This window comes from Malus domestica, chromosome 14 (genome assembly GCF_042453785.1).
Source record: "Malus domestica chromosome 14, GDT2T_hap1".
Lineage (NCBI taxonomy): Eukaryota > Viridiplantae > Streptophyta > Magnoliopsida > Rosales > Rosaceae > Malus > Malus domestica.
Window position 1 is genome coordinate 13,306,058 of NC_091674.1, and position 21,535 is coordinate 13,327,592.

Genomic DNA, 21,535 nt, shown 5'->3' on the forward strand with positions numbered 1-21,535 from the left:
ATTAGACATCACATGATCAACTTTTGACTACTCTAACCATTTTGGATTCGGAGCAACCAGCTACTGATAAGAAAATTTTGGTTGCTGAATTGGACACGCAAACATCACAATTCATCAAATTTAAAGAAAATCATGATCAATTCCGTGACAGCCAAATTCCTCGTAGAGAAATTCTACCAGTGCAGAGGTTGTGGGTGTTAAATACAAGGTTCAAGGCAGCTCGATGGAAACATAAACCTCATTGAAAACAACCTTATTTGATCACAAAGATTCATTCACATAGAAGTGCAATTATGAAGAATTCAACCACTGATAAACAATAACTCATTCCATACCTACTGTTGCCGTATGATGCTATCAAGAAGTGGTTAACTCGAAGGGAACAAGTGATGTGATCACCAATTTCTTTCAAATCTGTCTAGCTATAGACGTTAACTAAAGCGCTAATTGGGAGGCAACCTAATTTTTCTAACTCTTTTCTTTTTATTTTGTTTATTTTATTTTCCTGTTTTTATTCTTAATTACAAAAAATCACAAAAAAATATAATTAAAAAAAACATCAAAAAATTGAAAGAAAAAAAAAATTTGCAATCGTTCATTCTTGTTATTTTTCTTTACTTATCTAATTAGGTTTTTGATTTGTGATTGTAGGCTACATTTGGAATTGGTCTAATCGCAATTAATCGTGGATGCATAGCATTCATCCATTCACATCAGTATGCATTCAACTATTCATTCATCTCAGATACAGAAGGAGCACATGATGAGGTTCAGGGATACTCACAGTGGGGATGCTAGGAAGACCTCTATGGTAATGGACCCCTTTCACTCTCTCACACTTGATTCAAAATATAATTACATTGAAGTTTAGTAATGGGGATCCAAGCAGCACAGAGAAGAACAATCATAAGGACCATTCATATGCATATATTTTTGCTCAAGATAGATCTATGGATGCATGCACGGACAAAATTTACAGAGGTGAACTACAATTATCAGAGTTCCAGGTGGGCCATGATCCTCATGCTATGAAGAAATCTCAACCAATACAGTGGATGAAGCATGTTTTATACCTATTTAATTCCGAATCTGAAGATCTCGTGAAATCCACCGGATCTCGGGTTTGTTGTCCTTCATGTTCTTCATCTTTGCTATCATGTTTTTATGGGTGGACACGGGTCAAGCCCAGCAAAAGTTGGCCTTGGGTTGAGTTTGGGAAGCCCAGCCGAAGCTGGGTTTCACTGTTATTGGGTCGGGGTGAGCTAAGTCCAGTAGACAGGGTTGCAGGTAAGCAGGCCGAGGCGCAGGACAAGGCCTAACAGCCTATTGTTACTGGTATTTTGGGCCGGGGACACTTGGACAGATCAAAGGAAGGTTGTGGGCTTCCTTAGGGGGGTAGGTTAGGCTTTGGGCCCGAGGTAGCCAACCAGGCCTAAGACTTGGTGTGTCCGTGTGGTTGCAGCAAGGTCCAAAAGGGTTGCTGCCATGGTCCAGACGTTGAAACGATGTCGTCCTTGTGGTGTGCTCGATGCGGCTAGGCTATAGGCCAGCGTGGAGGACTACAATGGTGCCATGGTGGTGGTGCGGTAGCTATGCCACACCGTGCCCAATAATTGTTTTTTCCGACTGAATTAGGGTTTCAAAAACCCTAGAATTGCTTATAATTTATTTATATGCTTTGACTCACAAATTCCACATAGCAAAAATAATTGCGTAATGCATGAAATGTGTGTGTGTGTGTGTATATATATATATTGACAAATATATGAAACATATACAATATATATATCGGAAGGTAAATATAAATGTAGGGGGTTTATGCATTATGGAGAATGTTTTCATGCTTCATGATCGTTTCAAATATCTTCCTTTATTTTAAGTGTACCTAATTGGCAGAAAATAATAAAAGCCTTTAAGTTTTGTAGAAGATTCTTTTCGGAAAGCCGGAATTGCATCTCAAATGTGTTGCATCACGTTCAGCAAATAAAAATTAAATTGAATCAATAACATGTAGATCAATTTAATAAAATAATAAATTAATCATAAGAAAAATGATTAAAACGTAATATTTCCCTTGATTGAAGATCAAACTCTGTAACGCCAAGAGCGTTCTGATAACGTGTTATAGGCATAATTTACTGAACAATTATAGGGGCCAAAAAGAGAGGGTGTGACACATAATGAGAGAAGAGAGATGTGTAATTATGATGTGTGTTCTATTCCACTCCATTGTGCCTTTATTTATAATAGTAAGAAATGTTAATTTCTTACCCTTTTAGGATTACAACTCTAATATGATAATATATAGTCTAAGAGAGATATGGTAGAATCCCATATGAATATCTTAGATATGTTAGGATTTACACAATCATATTCCTATTCCAATAGAACTGAACGAGTTGAAGTTTTTTCTTAAAATTGATATTTAATCTGAATTTACTAAAACAAATAAGAAAATAAAAACAAAAAAGTGTTTCTCTCTCTCTCTCTCTCTCTCTCTCTCGATGTTACTCTCCCGCATCATCTGGTATCTAGAGCCCAGGTGTGCTTCCATGGGCAGAGGCCAGCATCGGTGTCCGTGGCCGACGTCTCGAAGGCGGTACTCAATCGGCAGTTTCCGCAGTAGAAAATCATCATTCAAATCCAGAACTTCTGTGACATGGTCACGATGATGCACCTCCATCAGTATGTTCAGGAGCACCAACTCACCGATCTGTAACATTCTCTCGCAGATCTGGCCATACTCAATGCTCGGCATGAGCAACTTCAACAGACTTGTCTTGAGGAGCTTCGTTATCTAAAAACCCAACCCACCACCCACTACAGCCCATATGGAGTACTTCTTCGCCACAGCCTATCGCTACCTTCCACCCGTCGAAGACCCCTTCCGCCGCCTGTCATTTGTCCTTTTCTCCCACCACGTCACCATTCCACTCCTCTTCCAACCTCGTTGCTTACTTACCCACCCTCAAATATTTACCCCAGCTACATGCCATTTCTCCCTCTTCTCAACCGCCCCCTCCACCGACCTTATTTACACCAGCGCACCCTCGCCGCTGTTTGGCACAGCTTCCTCGTCCCAACCGTCTATCCTTTATTGCTCCAACCACCCAATCGTTCCAAAGCTTCTCCACTTCCTCTTCAGCCTTCACATTACCAACATTCTCCCCTCTTTTGAAACCCACAACCCCCACTCCCACCACCGCTGCTCCTCCATCAACATCTGTTTTCAGCTTCTCCTCATTCGGAACGCCGACTTCCTCCACTTCGCAATCCTCCCCACCTTTCTCCGCTCTGTTTCTTTATACTCTCACGCCCATCCTAGCCCCGCTGCAACAATGGCTCCAATGGTAGTCCCTGTAACTGCTACAGCTCAGACATCGACATCACTTGTTGCTGCTTGTACACGTGGGACAACTTCAAATGTTAGCACTACGCTATTTACTACTCCAAAATTACCGTCTGAAACCAACGCCTACTCTGTAGGATCAAGCTTGTGCTCCTACTTTCATGCTGACGGTCTTGTCAATACCGTGCTGGTTAATCATGTTGCACCATCTCACTTGAAGGGTTACTTTCAGACTTGCAATGATAGTCGAGTTTTGCCACCGTTGGGTACCCCGAATGATGCGATGGAAAAACTCCCTCCTAAGGTGGATGTTCTTCAGATTGCCCACCCAATCCACCCACCTAAGGAACCAGACAAGGGCCGCCGTTGTCAGGTACCAATATTGTATTCTCCACTACGAAAGGCACGGTTGCATTTGGAATTTATTCCACATTATATGACCTTTGCAATGATTGTGTTTAATTCCTATGGGAGTAGAAGAAACCCACGATGTGTTTGACAAAAGGCAAAAGAGAGAAATTGCCCAGAACTATGTGCCTCACCGTTTATTCCTGATTAGAAATGTTGCGTGTGCTATTGAACCCATTTTGGTTTTTCAAACTACCTTTTTGACTCGCACTTTTGGATGGGTGAGTCTGTGCATTGTGGATAGTTTTGACCTGCATGAACTATACAACCAGTATATTAATTCCAAATTTGGAGAACCTAATGAGTACTTTGCTTACCTTGATACTTTTTCACAACCACAAAAGATTCCTCGCAAGCTGAAGTCGTCAAGGCATTACAGGTAATATATGGAAAATCTACTCGCATATCTGATATATTTTTTCCAGAGGACATCCTTTTTAAGATCTTGACAGGATATTTTTGAAGGTTGAAACTGAATTTGAAGAGTAATGGGCACCTGGTAAGGTAAAAGGATGGGAAAATAAGAAGCAAGCAAATGGGCATGTTCAAGATCAGCTTACTATGCTCGATCTTGATTATTCTAGCATGGTGGAAGAACTTATGGCAGTGGGTTCAGAAAAGCTAAAGGAGGCACTAGCATCGTTAGGACTGCAGACGGGTGGTACTGTTCAGCATGCTGTTGAGACCACTTTGGATTCTCCCATGACCTTGTTGACGGGCACGTTTGCTGGGGTAAGTTTGTGTTCTAGGGATACTTTTTTCAGGATGATTGGGAACGCACCGAAGTGGGAATTTCCTGGTAGAGGTTCAATGATTTGTTCTACAATTTGGAACAATATTTGAACTCTGATGGCCAATGGTATTTTCTCCACTTTCATGAGTGGTTTGACTAAAGTAATTTCCACTTTTACTTTATCTAGACATATGATTGATGCTATGACATCAGTTTGTTTAGTTCTCTCCGATTGCTCCACTTGTGCTATAAAGTTTATACTTGGCAACCCACTTAGTGTATTTCCTACTCTATATTTTCTGGAGTACCTGCTTACAAACACAATTGGCAGCCAACTGCTTCAGGGACAAAAAAGGAAGCACACTGAAATTTCCAATGATAGTCTGGTGTTACTTTCAAGATGGTTCTGGACATCTATAATTAGTACATCAATGCCGATACAGGGAAGTGTTTTGAGCAGCCACTTCTTTGTAGTTGTTCTTTCCCAAGATCATGTGATAGGGCGAGCTGTCCCTAACAGTATGGTAGCGGTAAAACCAACTGCAGGACATCCAGTGGTTGCTGGCACTCCTACTTGGGCTGCTAATGCATATGCAGGACTTGATGCAACAGCTGATCAGATTCAACTTCTCAAGTTAATATTCTGTTATCTTCTCCATTGCATCATTCACCATGATCCAAAGCTCAAGCCCTTTCGCCATTCTAGGGATGAGAAAACATTGGAGGCCATTGAATTTGGACTCTATGCTTGTTCCGTACAACCAACCAAGCAATTGATCACTGTTGTAGAAGATACATGTTGTCTAGCCCCTCGGATTATACAAAGATCACATGGCACAAATACATATATGTATTGTGTTGGCTTGACCAATATAGTGGAAAAGCTAAGGTGTGGGGAACACATATGGCACGTGGACTGCAAAGACCTTCTACAAAGCCACTGCAAACTCATTATTATTCCAGTGGCCACATATTTGAATGCTAACAGTGATTTGGAATTCATTGCTCCACCGTTTGTAACTTCGGTTTGCGGCTCATATGAGTTTGAAAGCTATTTTCCAGAATATCTACATTTATTCAAGGCTCTTGTTGCTCTACACTTTCAGTGGTATCATGTTTTTGCAACTGTTGTCTCAATGTCCATGGTATTGACTGCTCCAAGCGCACTAGCAGTTTTATCCAACGAGTCCGAATCAGTTTTTTGTCAAGTATTCTCTGGATTTGTACCTCTTGGTTCTCTTGCGTTTACCTTGGTAAATGACTCACAGCAGTTGGAGCTCACTGTGAAAGTTGAGAAGTTGCTTGAACATCAAATCTCACTTTTCACTGATTATATATCTCAGAACTTTCATGGATTATGGTAGCAACAAGAGAAATTCTTACATGGCATCATAGTGTAAGCTTTTCTGTATTCCACCAATGGCCTGCCATCTCCTCCAATTCTTCCAGGTCTTTTGGTTCTTTGGGTTTATCGTTTGATAAAAAATGGCTATATTACATGCTTGCTGGAATGGTGGTCTATTTGGAGACTCATACTGCACTTGTTTTGGTGGCCTCGATCATGATATTTTTTTTTGAGAACCCCAAGGCTTGGGAGAACAAGCAGCGCAAGCCTTTGTAAGCCAACTTGATGTCATGAGGACGTGCCTTATTTATTTTAAGGGAGAGGGAATGTTAGGATCCTAGTTATTGGGTTTATATCTTTATGGTATTTTATCTTATCTTTGTAGTAGTTGACTTCATCCAACGGTTCTGAGGATAGAGATGTGTTCCCATCTAGGCACTGCTAGGGTTGTATATAAGCCTCATTTATCACTCCTACAGTTGGCTTCGCCATCTCTGTCACACCCACCACGCTTTCGGTCCCAGTCTCACAGTTGGGAGCTCGGCAGGCAATTCCAAATTCCAACCCAAAACCAATCTTGATTTCCTTCCAACTTTACAATAAAAGGTATTATCTTTTCCTCTTCTTCTTCTTCGTCTTCTTCTAATTTAGTTCCTACAATTTCATAATTTAGAATTACTTTATTTTATTTTTTATGTATAGATTGTAGATATGGGTAGGAAATTAGGAATCGAACGAACTCATATTGACTGTTTTTTCTGTTTCAACATTATTTTATTTTCTTTCCGTTTTTAGTTGACATACAATGTTGATCTTCTGCTATAAGATTATGGATTCAAAACCTAAAAAACGCCAGTCTAGTATAAGTTGTATAACCCCTTCGACTACAAGTTGATACATATTGCTGTGCTATTTGGTTTTCGGCCTTGGCTGGCTTCCCATGTTCATACATACATTTTGCATTGTGTTTAGCATCATCCTGCAACGAAATCTGTAATACATGACTTGTTAATTTTATTGAGAAAATGGCCTTCGTATTGTGGAAATGGTCAAATTGGTATAACTGGAATTTTCTCTTGCCCACTTATGGATGGACCGCAGTCACACAAGTGTAGAGTAAACTACAACTTTTCCTTTCTGCAAGGGTTCAGAGGAATTTAGATGTGCATGAGAACCATAGAGATTGATTTTAGCCGCGAACTTGGGATAGTTGTTCCTTTTTCTTTTCGTTTGCCCTTCCCTCATCTTAATATTAAGACTCTGATTTCTACTGCTTGAAATCAGTTGCTTTCACTTCATCGTTTGTGCTCTATCCCGTTTATGCTACCTATAACTTCAAACGAAGTTGTAAAACTTCTTGAAGTTAATTCTATGCTGGGTTTTTAAGATCTCTTATTGGTTTCTTCCTTGCTGCTGTACCCTTATGGTTGGGTGATTATTGTACTTTGTGATAGAATAGACTACCGGCCAGGATATATCCTTTTACAAATGTGGTCACTAACTCTATTTCATTTAATGTAGAGTTCTCGAAGGATGTGCTTTACTAACTGCTCCACTCATGCTCTATTTGTCTTAAAGTTTTATATATTTGTCAAATATTTGTGCCATTGCTGTGCTAGTTTGTTTCCTAATTCTTTTCCTGATACTTCTCTGTGCAGGCTAACAATTTCTGTAGTCCTTGAATTTACCAAAGGAAGCTGATTACTGGTTATCTCTCAGTGAAGAGTCATATAGCTTGGATTATATATGCACTCAGGAGTCCATATTCTTGAATAAAGAAAAAAAGTCTGTTTTTTGATTGGTGGTGTAGCCCATCCCCAACTAACAATCTTGGCTCTGCCATTGGCCAACTCCAATGGCATTTCCTAGAACCCAAAAGTCCAAACCAGTACCCAGTTCCCCAATCATATTCCTTTCCATCTGCATAGCTGCCATTGCACTCCTCTTCCTCTTCTCCCCTCTCATATCCACTAGTGGGTTCTATTTATCCTCACCAAAAATCCTAGAAAGCATGCCTGAGGACAAGTACAAGAACCAAAACCACCAAAGTGGCCACGAGAAGTACCTCTATTGGGCTGACAAAATTGATTGCCCTGGAAAGCACTGTGAGTCTTGTGCAGGATTGGGCCACCAGGAGTCAAGCCTTAGGCGTGCTCTTGAAGAGGCCATGTTCCTTTAGAGGTATGTTTTAAGTTTATAAAATCATTGAGTGTTTTTTCCTTCTGTTTTGGGGTTTATGATGTGTTTGGTTGCTGGAGAAATGTGGGAGAAACGAAATTGTAGAAGATCATATATGATATATCATAAAACCAGTTTAATGGGTAGAACTTCTAGGTTAGCTTTTTTAGATTTGGCAAGTTTTTGACCTTGTAGATCATATAGATTTGATTTTCTTGTTTTTGTAACAGGGAATTTCAGATTTCTTTTTATGGACTGCATGCCTTATAATATGTGATTAAGCAACCCCTAAACTAGTAGTTTCCATGAAATTTACCACCTAATTAATAGAACCAACACAGTACATTTTTTGCAACATTGTTTATTAATTTACTGTTGTTGTCTGCAGAACTTTTGTAATGCCTTCGAGAATGTGTCTCAACCCAATGCACAATAAGAAAGCCGTCCTTCATCACTCTAATGATGGAATTTCAGAAGAAAGGTAAGTTTGCACCTTTTAGTTGGGTTTCAAGAGAATGCCTTTTAGCTGTGGAATAGTTTTACTGCTATTTGTGGCAAAAAACATGCCATTTCCATGCTTAAAGTTTGCAATCTTCTCATAATAAAAAATATTACACCTGTAAGCGTGTAGGTTCAGATATGTAGTTTACCTCAATATCCTTTTTGTAAATACTTGTTTGGTTTATCAGAATGCATATAGCATACAATCTGAAGGGGCTTCATTTCATTTGTTAGAAGGGCAGCAAACTCTTGTTCCATGGACTCTTTGTATGATATGGATCTCATATCGGGCACTATACCAGTAATTTTAGACAATTCAAAAAAGTGGTATCAGGTGGTGGAAACAAGTATGAAGTTGGAAGCGAGAGGAGCTGCCCATGTGGAAGGAATTAGTCGTGTTGATCTCAAAGAAAACAGTCGTTTCTCAAATCTTTTAATCATAAACAGAACTGCAAGCCCTCTTTCATGATAAAATTTTATTTCATTTTCCTTTTTGGTAAAAGCTTTAGATTGGCTTCTTCAATGGTGATGAAGCATTAAACCTCTATTTTTTGTTGAAAGTGTGGATGTCAGTTGACTTGTGGAGATAATAGTTGTGCATATTTTGGGAAGAAAGATTAATTCTGGTATTTGATTATAACTTCTCAATAAAGGCTCAAGATCAATTCAATTTCTATAGATATGTTCTCCACCTAAAAATCATAATGGCCCAAATACAGTTTTTAGGTTTGTGATATCCGTAGCCTCTTACAACAATAATAACAACAACAAAGCCATATCCCAAAGTGGGGTCAGTTGTATGAATCCTAGAACGTCATTGCGCTCCGTTTTGTGTCGTCTTCCGTTAGCTCCAAGTACTCCATGTCTTTTCTTAAAGTCTCTTTTCCTAGGTCTTCCTCTACCCTTTTTGCCTTGAGCTTCTGTCTCATAATTGCATTTTCTAATCGGAGCATTTGTAGGTCTTTGGTTCCATAGCCTTTTGTTAGCAAATTTTTCAAAGGTGAGGCAAGGTCGTTTTGTTCCAGAAAGCGAGGCTTACTCGAGACATGAATTATTTAATTCAAAAGTTTTTAGGTAATATCAATAATAAAAAAGAGAGCGCCAAATAGAAAAGAGAACTAGAGAGTGGTTCAGGGGATGCAGCCTTAGGAGGCTGGTTTGTGTCTTTGGGAAGAAATCATGGTTTTGAAAATTTGATTTGGGGCTGAGTTGTGGGGGAAGAAGAAGCTGTTGGGGGATCTATAGGGAGTAAACAAAAACTGCAACTGTTTTACTGAAATCCAGCATGCAGAGTTTTGGTTTATAAACTCAGCATATAAATGAAACGGTTTGTTTCATAAGGGAACCAAATCACTTAAGAACATGATGTTATAGAGCCTTAATAACAGTAATGCAAGGAAAACAAAAACGGCATTGGTTTCACTGTCTTCTTTGCATGGGTTTTACGTCAGCTGCCATTGCAGACTCTGCAAGTTGCAGTGCCTCGCGCCCTGCAATCTGCTATACAGCACAACGCCTGAGGCGATTTACTGATAACTTGTTTTGACCTGCGCCTCAGAAACGCCATTCAAAATACTGGTTGTTACTTGATACCTCTAGTTATATTAATTTCCGAGTTTCTTGACTGAAAAACAACTGAGTTCCAATGCTTAGATATGAATATCGGTTTCACTTGGTTGAATGTTTTGCAAGTCTCTATTCAAGTTTTTGAAATAGAATGCTGTGTATTTCTTTTAGTTAAGAAATAACCAAGATATGTCTTTAGTTGAGGTTCATGAATATTAGATTATCAATTTTGGTTGTTTGAGGAATTCATAATGGCAGCCATATAGGTTTATGGAGTGCAAGGATCGAAAAAATCATAGTGCTATAATTTTGCCTCACTCCTTTCTCCCCTCAATGGTGGCAAAGAAGTGAAGAAGTGCAGTTGATAAGGTATGTATTATAGTTGATCCCACCAAGTTTAAATTCCTCGTCTAACTATTGTGTACAATTGCTCTTTCATCTGTTTGGTTATTTTATACAGGTCTGGTATATATATGCTATCTATAAACATATTCCAGTAAGTTATTATAACTAAGACTGGAGATGTTGTTGGCAACCCTCAAAGTTTTGATTTTTCCCAAGTCTCCATATATGTGATCGATCGCTGACTCAATTGTGCATTGGCCACCCTAACCACACACTAATTATTTTTATTTTTATTTTGTTAACATATTAATAAATTTGGGATAGGATTTTGACTTGTAAGAAATAAGATAAGAATGAATTATATTGCAGAATTATCCTAGGCCCTTCTGTTTCCCCTTGAATTATTTCATTTGCATCTCAGTGCTGTTACTGACTTTAACCAAACCATTTCCACAGATTAAAGAACTCCAAGGTGATTATGATGCCATTCATGTTCGTCGTGGTGATATTTTAAAGACCAGGATGGACAGGTTTGGCGTCAGCATGACCCTGCATCCTCATACTCACCCAGAGTTTATTCTCCGTAGAATTGAAAAATGGGTCCCATCTGGACGAACTCTTTATATTGCTCAAATGAGGGGACACGGGGAATTTTTTCACCTCTTTCAGTCTGGTAAGTCCTTTTCAGGCATGTTCAGGTTCTGTTCACCATCTACTTTAGAGATGAAAACCTGTGTTCAATGTGCTTAAACGAACTATTTGTGTCAGACTGTCAGTTATTTCTTCTGGCTAGCTATGGTTTAACTTAATCCCTCAGGCACTACTGAGTTTGCTATGAAGTCCAAGTACCATTGGCAGAAAATGTGTAGGGTTCAGGTTTAATAAGTACAATGTATTTGGAAAGATCTTATGGATTAGCTAATACTGAAGTAGTCGAGCCAAAGAACATTTGTATAAGCTTTTAAATTATTTGATACTGCAGTTTTGAACATTCATGTCCGAAAGAATAATGCGTTTGATCTGCGCATGCACTATGATCTCTGAAGTGATCTAATGCTCTCTGTCTAACAAACTTCACGTTAATCTCCTGTCACTGTTCTAGTTTTGCATATGGAATTTCAATTTGCATGTGGTCTAATAGCCTAGCGTATAGGGTTTTCACCCATGCGTCCGAGTTTCGAAACTTCCCACTCCCTAAATTATTGTAATAGTTTCGAATCCTCCCCCCTCACATTAATAATAATAAATTTTTAAAAAAATATGACTATTTTTTCTGATTGTGCTGTCATTAACTTGAAGGTCCTTTTGGCTATGAAAGAATTGTTCAAGGGACACACCATTATCGCACGGGGCTAAAGGGACTCACCCATCACGTGGCAGTATAATATGAGCCCGCTCCCTGGCTCTGATACCATGTAAAATTATTAGAGATAGGACGAATGCCCACTTCCAACAACACCAATAGTGTCCCCAACTAGATAAAACCCCACACTTGATAGATTGTGCAGGTTGTAATTACCAAGTTGGGGATAGGATCGGTGTTGTTGGAAGTGGGCCTTCGGCCCGTCTCTGATAATTCTACATGGTATCAGAGCCAAGGAGTAGGCCCATATTGTAATACTTTCGAATCCTCCCCTCACATTACAACAACAACAAAGCATTTTCTCACTGAGTGGGGTCGGTTATATGAATCTTAGAAAGCCATTGCGGTTGGTTCTGTGTCACGTCTTACGTTAAATCCAAGTACTCTTAAGTTTTTTCTTAAAGTCTTTTTTAAAGTCTTCCTGGGTCTTTCTCTACCCCTTTGGTCCTGAACCTTTGGTCTGTGATCACATCTTCTAACCGAAGCTTCAATAGGCATTCGTTTTACATGTCCAAACCACCATAACCGATTTCTCTCATTTTTCCTTCAATTTCGGCTACTCCTTGTTTACCTCGGATATCCTCATTCCTAATCTTATCCTTTCTCGTGTGCCTACACAATCAACAAAGCATTCTCATATGTACGTGTTGATACTTCACCGCCCAACATTATATGCCATAAAGCATTGCCAGCCTATAAAATTTTCCCTTGAGTTTTAGTGGTATACGATGGTCACACAACACGGCGGATGCACTCTTCCACTTCATCTATCTAGCTTGTATTCTATGGTTGAGGTATCTATTCAATTCTCCGTTCTTTTGCAAGACAGATCCTAGGTAGCGAAAACAGTCGCTCTTTGGTACTTCCTGGTCTCCAATCCTCACCTCTAACTCATTTGAGCCTCTGTTTGCACTGAATTTCCACTCCATATACTTTGTTTTTGACCGACTTAGGCGAAAATCTTTAGAATCCAACACTTTTCTCCAAAGGTTAAGCTTCGCATTTACTCTTTCAAGAGTTTCATCTATCAACACTATATCGTATGCGAAAATCATACACCAAGGAATATTATCTTGAATATGTCTCGTTAACTCATCCATTACCAATGCAAAAGGTAAGGACGTAAAGATGAGCTTTGATCATGGTCTAAAATATCCATAATATCCCGATATTTTCATCGAAATTTCCGTGTTTTTGGACCATCGATATTTCCGATATCATCGATATTTTAGACCTTGCTAAGTCACTCATGTATCTTACCATTTAATGTATAAAGTATAAAATATTGTACTAATTCATTATATATAAATGATTATGGTGTGTTTAAATTTCTTTCATTAATTACTACATATTTTCTACACTCACAATGTTTGTCAGCTCGCTATATATTCAACTTAAATCAGTTATATCTATCATGCAATGCATTTCCTTCCAATTTTTTGTGATAAACTAATAGATAATTGACTAAATAAACATCCTGCAAAATTTCAATAAAAATTTCCAAGTTTTTTTTTACAATTTTCGTGGTTTTTATTCAATTTTTATCAATATCGATAATATCCCGATATTTCCATCGAAATTTCCGTGTTTTTGGACTACCGATATTTCCGATATCATCAATATTTAATACCTTGGCCTTGATGTAACCCTACAGTTATGGGGAAGCGTTTGGTTTGTCCTTCATGAGTTCTTACGACAGTCCTTGCTCTGTTATACATATCCTTTTATAGCTTGGATATATGCTACTCGTACTCCTTTTTTCTCTAAAATTCTCCAAAGAATGTCTCTTGGAACCCTATCATATGCTTTTTCCAAATCTATAAAGACCATGTGCAAGTCTTTTTTCATATCTCTATATCTTTCCATCGAAATTCGTAAAAGATAAATTGCCTTCATGGTAAAGCGTCCTGGCATGAACTCGAATTGGTTGTTCGAGACCCGTGTCTCTTCCCTCAGTCTATGCTCAATTACTCTCTCCCAGAGCTTCATTGTATGACTCATTAACTTAATACCCTTATAGTTTATGAAATTTTGTACGTCACCTTTATTCTTGTAGATATGCATCAAAGTGCTCTTTCGCCACTCATTTGACATCTTCTTCGTTTTCAGAATTCTATTGAAAAAGTATGTGAGCCATGCTATACTCGTCTTTTCCAAGATTTTCCACACTTTGATCAGTATCAAGGTTCTAAAAGATGTTAGGCGTTAGTCGGGCGGCGGGCTAAGACCTAGCGCCTAGGTGGCTAGATAGGGTCTAGGCGGCCGCCTAGGTGGATTTAAGTAAATCCATTATATTTCGTGTAAATAAGTGTCTGTTAATACTTAAAATATATTGAAAAAAATTAAATGCAAATTGAAAGTTATCCATTTTTTGTTTAAGTGAGTCGCAACCTAGGCAGATGCCTAGACGGGTCTGGGCGGGTGTCTAGATGGTCTAGGTGGGAGCCTCAGCTGATCTATGCGTCATTTCTTAATTTTCAAACGCCCAGGCATTAATCGGGGCAGTGATCAGACTAGGCGCTATGCAGAGATTTTTAGAATAGTGATCGGTATATCATTTGGGCCTATTGCTTTTCTATGCTTCATCTTTTTCAAAGCTACAATCACTTATTCCTTTCTAATTTGGCGGTAGAAGGAGTAGTTTCTACACTCTTCTTAATTACCCAACTCCCCCAAACAAGTACTCCTTTCACGTCCTTTATTGAAAAGATTATGAAAATAACCTTTTCATCTATCTTTGATCTTGTTCTCTGTAGCAAGAACCTTTCCATTCTCATCCTTGATGCACCTCACTTGGTTTAAGTCCCTTGTCTTCTTTTCGCTTGCTCTAGCTAGTTTATAGATATCTCACTCTCCTTCTTTGGTATCTAGTCGCTTATACATATCGTCCAAAGCCACTAGCTTAGCCTCTCTCACAACTTTCTTTGCCTCCTTCTTCGCTATTCTAAACCTTTCACCGTTCTCATCGGTCTTATCCTTGTATAAGGCTTTACAATGTTCATTCTTAGCCTTAACCTTTGTCTGTACCTCCTCCTTCCACCACCATGATTCCTTTTGGCATGGAGCGAAGCCCTTGGACTCTCCTAATACCCTTTTTGCTACTTTTCGGATACAACTGGCCATGGAATCTCACATTTAGCTAGCTTCCCCCTCTCTATCCCAAACACATTGGGTGATTACTTTCTCTTTGAAAATGACTTGTTTTTCTCTTTTTAGATTCCACCATCTAGTCCTTGGGCACTTCAAGGTCTTGTTCTTTTTCCTCTCTTTTGATATGTACATCATCATTAACAAGCGATGTTGATTAGCCAAGCTCTCTCCCGGTACAACATTGCAATCCTTACAAGTTATACAATCCCCCTTCCTCATTAGAAAAAAATCTATTTGTGTTTTTGACGACCCACTCTTGTAGGTGATAACATGTTCTTCTCTCTTCTTAAAGAAGGTGTTGGCTAATAATAGATCATATGCCATTGCAAAATCCAAGATGGCTTCCCCATCCTTATTTCTCTCCCCAAAACCATGGCCATTAAGAAAACCTCCATAGTTGCTTGTCTCCTTGCCCACGTGTCCATTTAAATCTCCTCCTATAAATACCTTTTCTGTCTGAGCGATTCCTTGCACCAAGTCTCCAAGGTCTTCCCAAAATTTCTCCTGCAAACTCGTATCCATCCCTACTTGAGGTGTGTACGCACTAATCACATTGATGAGTTCTTGTCCTATTACAATTTTGATTGCCATAATTCTATCTCTTACCCTCTTAACATCTACAACATCTTGTGTCAAGGTCTTGTCTACGATGATGCCAACACTATTTCTTGTTCTATTTTTGCTCGAATACCAAAGTTTAAAACATAAGTTTTCGAGATCCTTTGCCTTAAGACCAATCCACTTAGTTTCTTAGAGGCACATAAAACTTATCCTTCTCCTCACCATAACTTCCACTACTTCCATAGATTTTCCCGTTAAGATTCCTAGCGTGTCCTGTGTAAAGTTGATAGGATTAGATGCTTCCAAATAACTTTGAGTGGAGTCGTTCAAAAGAAGTTTCTATGCCCCCCTTGCTCATTTAACACTGCATCCAAACGCCGATGAAGATACAACGACCCTTACTCACTCATCATTGTACTTGGGCCACACAGTGTGCCACTTACGGGTGATGACCTATCTTTAGCACAATTTCGTTCATGATTCATTATCATAATGATTTGACATAAAATAGGAATGCCGGCTGTCTACTACCTGACGCCCTCCCACTCTTTTATCGGGACTTGGGATCGGCAATGTAAGATAAACTTAATAATAATAAATTAAAAATATATATTACTATTTTTTCTGATTGTGCTGTCATTAACTGTTCCAAGGGGTTAAATTTGTCGTACAAAGTTCTTGCTGGCCTTGTTTCTGGCCATGCATATATATGCAGATACAAATTGGCGTATTCGTGGAACTATAGCCACATCTTGGAACCCATGATTGAGAATAACTACCAGCTCTACATGATTGAGAATAACTACCAGCTCTACATGATGGGTGCAAAACATTCATCAACACATTTAAAGAAGATGATTCAGATCTCAATCTTACTAATGACCAAAAGAAGAACACCAAGGTGTGGCAAATACCAGTTTATACCATGGATGAAGAGGGAACCTAACATTTTAGCTCTGGAGAAAGGTTCCCGAAATTTTGAAATTTTTGAACACCCATACTGTCGTACTGATACTGTAATACACAGAATACAAGCAGAGGCTCGCGTTTTCATGCTACGAAAGCTTCCCGGTGAAAATCAATGTGGAAGGGAAGTTTGCAGGCTATTTTTACCTTCAGTGTTAAGTTGTGGCATAAATGTTCTAGATTTTCAATATTTGTTATATAATGTAGCCCTGTTTATTTGTTTTTGACATGTTTCTTATTGAGATCTTAAACCTTTCAACTTTATACCTGCTAGAGTTGAAATTTGGGTTTACAATTTGTTATCGGACTAGTTGAAGTTTATAGAGGATTTGGAAAAATCCATCTCCAGTAACACACCCTATCCACCTCTTAGATGGCCATGGGTTTGCTATTCCCAATTCAGTGTCTTCTTTGTGTCTCTTCTATCAATTGACATGCTAGCAACAAATAATTTTATAGTTAAAGAATGGGCACGAAGGACACACTGAATTGGGGACAGCAAACCGGCGGCCCTTCTTAGATTGGGATTCTCGCAGGAGCTCTTAAATTTAGGGAGTGAGAAATGAGCATCCCTCCTAGTATTAATTACTAATATTTTAATAAAAACTCTATTCCTATTGGTTCATGACCATTATGACTATAAATTAGAGTGATTGGAGTAGTTTGTTTGTTTAAACAAACGATATTATGTACATTGAGAGGGTGGGGAAGTGGGTTAAGTCTCATACAGTAATAATGTGGTTCAAATCAATGTTTGGCGAAGGTGTGGGCGAGGCGTTTCATGGATAGCCCTGTCTAGGCGAAAGCCTTCAGGCATGAGGTTGCCTCATGGGACCTAAACTTTTTAATACATATACATGTACATATATAATATAATATAATATACATATAAAATATAATACTTTGTAAAAATATTTATATCATTCAAAAGTGCACAAGTTAACAAGTTTAACCAAGCAATCAAATTAATCTAACAATCAAACAAATAGAGTCAGACACCTAGAGTCTTAAGTGCTATTTATACGTATATGAGAGTTTTGAGTAATATTAGGGTGGAATATGTAGTCTTAAAAAAGAGGAATAAGATAATATGATGTTTCTTTTAATAAAAGAATATATAACGATAAAAAAACAATAAAAATAAAACATGTTTACTTCTTTTTGTTGTTGTTGTTGTTGTTGTTGTTGTTGTTGAGATGTTATGAGGATAACCATAAAAAAATGCTTATCTATAAATAATAAAAACAAAAAGAAACAAAAGATGCCTATCTATCTATCTAAAAAATAATATAAAACTAAAAGTGAATAAAAGAAAGATAGCGGTGTAGTAAATATAGCAAAGTGGGTCTATTTAAATTTTAAAGAGAACAATTATTTAAAAATGAAAAGCCAGGAGACCGTCTATTTTCATCTTCTTCGGCTCTGCAACTCATCTTTTTTGTTGGGCATGGTTTTGGGTTTTGGGCAACAAAAGGAAGAAAAAAAAAACGCCTAGACGCCCTAAGGTGCACCTTCACTGCCTAGGCAACCTTTGGTGACGCCTTACACCAACTCCTGGAAAATAGAGGTGGTAAGCCACCCGTCCAGCCTTCAAGGCCGCCTATGCACCCCTAGGCAAGTCTTTTAAAACATTGGTTCAAATACATCTTTGGCGGGAATCAGATCTAAGACCTCTCATTGACAAGTGAGAGGTTTTAAAATAGCTTTTTAGTTTTTTATTTTTGGCTAAACTTGAGGGTGCAATCCATAATTTATCCTAAAATTTAACCAAAAAATAGAGAGTATAATGGGAGATGCTCTTAGAGCAAGTCCACCCCTAAGGACTTTGTGCTAGCACTCAGCCCATTTATCCACTCAAGTGAACAATAACAGACTCCAATGAACAGTAATAGGCCAATGCATCTCCACCCCTAAAAAAATGCGCTGGCACAAATGATCTCCACCTCTACAAAATGCATTGGCACCCAGCCCATTTAAAATATTTTTAAATTTTTTCTAAAAGAATAAAAAAATAAAATAGTTTTAATTTTAGATAGGACTTTTAACCAATCTCGTCATGTCACGTGTCATTATCCGAATGTACTATTTTGTGAATAAATTTCGGCTAAGATTTTCAACCAATCCCGAGGCGCCATGTGTCACTTCTGTTTTACAATAATTTAGCCAAGATTTCGATAAGATTTTCAACCAATCACATCATGCCATGTGTCATTATCTGAACGTACTATTTTGTGGATAGATTTCCGATAATATTTTCGACCAATCCCGACGCGCCACATGTCACTTCCGGTTTACAATAATTTAGCCAAGATTTCGATAAGATTTTCAACCAATCACGTAGTGCCACGTGGCATTGTCCAGAACCTCATCCTTTCTTTTTTTGTCCATATAAACCCTACATCCCTACATCCATCCTCACACCAAGCTCAATCCTTCTTTTTAGCTTAGAATCCTTGTTCATCGTTTTCAAATCTTGAGCTCTTATTACAATGTCTTCTTCAAGGAGAGTATATAAACAGTTGCAGGAGCAACAGAAAAGGTTGTTGGCACAACAGGCAGAATTGGCCAATCTCGAGGAAGGTGGATGTGGAGATGAGGCTTTCTTTATGGAGGAGGATGAGGATGATCACCATAGAAGGCAGAGGGCCTCACATTCCTGCCGTGGGTCAGATAGCCAAACCAAGACGTGCTGTAAACCTCGATAAAAAAAGGGAAAGACGAGGTAAAGATCTCTTGGAAGATTATTTTATTCCCAACAACATATTCCCTGATCATGTTTTTAGATGTCGTTTTAGAATGCAATGAAATTTGTTCGACAAAATCATGAGTGCTATTTGCAACCATGATCCATACTTTATGCAAAAAGAGGATGCTTTTCATGTTCTAGGTTTTATTCCTGAGCAAAAAATTACGGCCTCCTTGCGAATGCTTGCATATGGAGCATCTGTAGATCAAGTGGATGAGATCGTGAGGATGAGAAAAACAACTGTTCTGGAGTCCCTGATGCGGTTTTGCTCTGCAATTGAAGCCCTCTACACCAATGAGTACCTCTGGACACCCACGCCAAGGGACATGCGAAGGCTTCTGAGGAAGGGTGAGATTTGAGGCTTCCCTGGCATGATTGGAAGCATTGACTGCATGCACTAGACTTGGAAAAATTGTCCAAGTGCGTGGCAATGAGCTTATGGCGACAGAAAATGAGCCAAAAGTATCATTTTGGAAGCGGTGGCTTCATTTGATACATGGATTTGGCATGCTTTTTTTGGTGTTCTAGGAGCTCAGAATGACCTAAATGTCCTTGCCCAATTCCCAGTGTTCGATGAACTGTTGTAAAGAAAATCGTCGAGATGCACATATTGGGTTAATGGTACCCAATACGAGGGATCATACTACCTTGCAGATGGCATTTACCCAAGGTCGTGAACATTTGTCAAAACAGTGCCACATCCACAGCCTGAAAAGGAAAAACACTTCGCAAAATGTCAAGAAGGGTGTAGGAAGGATGTCAAGCCTTGTTTTGATATCCTGCAAGCTCGTTGGGCGATTATCAGGGCTGCAGCTAGAATGTTTGATGTCGAGGCTCTTCGATCTATCATGATGACGTGTTTTATTCTCCACAACATGATTGTTGAAGATGAGTATGATTATGATGCCGTCGATGAATATGAGCCGGATCCGATGAACAACTCAAGAACACGTATCTACTGTGCTCATGACCCGACCGAAGATCTCGTGCAACACGAGCCGTTGGAACGTGATGGACGTTACAATGAATTGATCGTTCAGTGATACACTGATGTGTAAGAGCCATACTGGCACGTAACCCGCCAGAATGACTTGATTGAGCACTAGTGGGGATTGCATGAAGGCGAAGATAATTAAAATGAGGCTTGTGGTTGAAGAATAAAGTGTATTTTTTTTTAAGTTTATGTAATTCTATGTAGTGTGTTTTGTTTTTAAGTTTATTTGGTGAGTTTATGTAATCTTATTTGGTGAGTTTATGTAATTTTATTTCATGTGTTTAAATAAAGTACAAAAATAAATAAATAATTACATTAAAATTGCATAATAAATTAAATAAAAATAAATAAAGTTTTAAAAATAAATAAGAAATAACATAAAAATTACATAAGAAATTAAATAAAGTTCAAAAGAAAAAAAAAAGAAAAAACATAAAAATTACATAAGAAATTAAATAAAATTCTAAACAAAATAAGAAATTACATAAAAATTATACAAAGTCTCTGGAGATAGGATATGTGGTGCTAGGATCTTGGTTGCTATGATTTGTGTAGCTAGAACCCTTTTGACTTGTTTCTGCATCTCTTGCACGCCTCCTTCGCACGACATCTCTTTTTTTCGATGTCCAAAAATATTTTGAATTCGGAGACAGTCCTACTAGAGACTTGCTCATAGTGTCACGATCTGCTTGAGCCATCCTTTCTTCTCTAAGCATTTCATTTTCTTGATGAAGTGCTTGTTTAACCAGCTCGTTCTCCCAATTATCTATTTCTCTTTGTCTCTCAGCCGCCGCATCACTGGCCTTGGTAGCTGCTATTATTGCTGCCATAGCAGCAACTTTTTCCTCATCTCTAGCCTTTTTCCGTGCCATGTTCAGTTCACCTTGGTGAGCAAGTTCCTCCATATATTTAGTGTAGTCATTTTTGGAAGAACTACCTTTTTTCTTTGATGCCTTTTTACCTTGAGGCCTGAGGGATTGACGAGTCGGTTGGGTCTCGGGCACTTGTTCAGGCATCCCTTCCATGTCTTGAAATGTGTTGACTTCTTGTTCGGCCGTGTCTGGTTCTGGCGAACTATGTAAACCCATGCCGTACATGACAACTTCTAGACCGATTGCCACAATTTTGTATTTAGGGCAATCTTTGACAATTTCCCAACATTCCCATTTGTTGAATGATTTGTTCTGGTTCTTTGAATTGTAGAATGCTTGAGCTTGTAGTGTCTATAAAAATGTGAGATAAGATAGTGTTAAAAAATGCGAGTGTAACACAAATAAATAAATTCAAATATTGATGCGGATGGAATGCATATAAATTACATAAAAATGAC

The 21,535-nt window shown here is 38.5% G+C and overlaps 2 protein-coding genes across 5 annotated transcripts; both read left to right on the forward strand.

Annotated features, from left to right (window-relative positions):
* Positions 1-2,491: 2,491 nt before the first annotated feature.
* Positions 2,492-11,416, forward strand: LOC103440731 (uncharacterized). 4 transcript variants are annotated; one of them, XM_070812218.1, is made up of 6 exons: positions 2,492-4,136; positions 4,223-6,441; positions 7,494-8,016; positions 8,402-8,494; positions 10,339-10,449; positions 10,882-11,416. In XM_070812218.1, the coding sequence occupies exon 2, from the start codon at positions 4,607-4,609 to the stop codon at positions 5,852-5,854; it is 1,248 nt and encodes a 415-aa protein (XP_070668319.1). In that variant the 5' UTR covers positions 2,492-4,136; positions 4,223-4,606; the 3' UTR covers positions 5,855-6,441; positions 7,494-8,016; positions 8,402-8,494; positions 10,339-10,449; positions 10,882-11,416. The 4 variants fall into 4 exon arrangements, with proteins under 4 accessions (XP_070668319.1, XP_017189542.1, XP_070668320.1 ...); XM_070812219.1 differs by lacking the exon at positions 2,492-4,136 and having other exon boundaries at positions 4,353-4,489; positions 4,822-6,441; positions 8,749-10,449; XM_017334055.3 differs by lacking the exon at positions 2,492-4,136 and having other exon boundaries at positions 4,447-6,441; positions 8,749-10,449.
* A 7,974-nt stretch (positions 11,417-19,390) lies between these two features.
* LOC139191164 (uncharacterized) lies at positions 19,391-20,254 on the forward strand. The gene is made up of 2 exons (XM_070811729.1): positions 19,391-19,559; positions 19,905-20,254. Exons 1-2 carry the CDS (start codon positions 19,391-19,393, stop codon positions 20,252-20,254), a joined length of 519 nt encoding a protein of 172 aa, XP_070667830.1.
* The last annotated feature ends 1,281 nt before the right edge of the window (positions 20,255-21,535 follow it).

What these genes read in the sequence shown, in the direction of transcription:
- LOC103440731 (XM_070812218.1), top strand. Translation starts at nt 4,607, where the DNA reads ATGGCCAATGGTATTTTCTCCACTTTCATGAGTGGTTTGACTAAAGTA.
- LOC139191164 (XM_070811729.1), top strand. Translation starts at nt 19,391, where the DNA reads ATGCTTGCATATGGAGCATCTGTAGATCAAGTGGATGAGATCGTGAGG. An exon ending in GCGAAGGCTTCTGAGGAAGG is followed by an intron (nt 19,560 to 19,904) that starts GTGAGATTTGAG and finishes TTGTCAAAACAG; the next exon opens with TGCCACATCCACAGCCTGAA.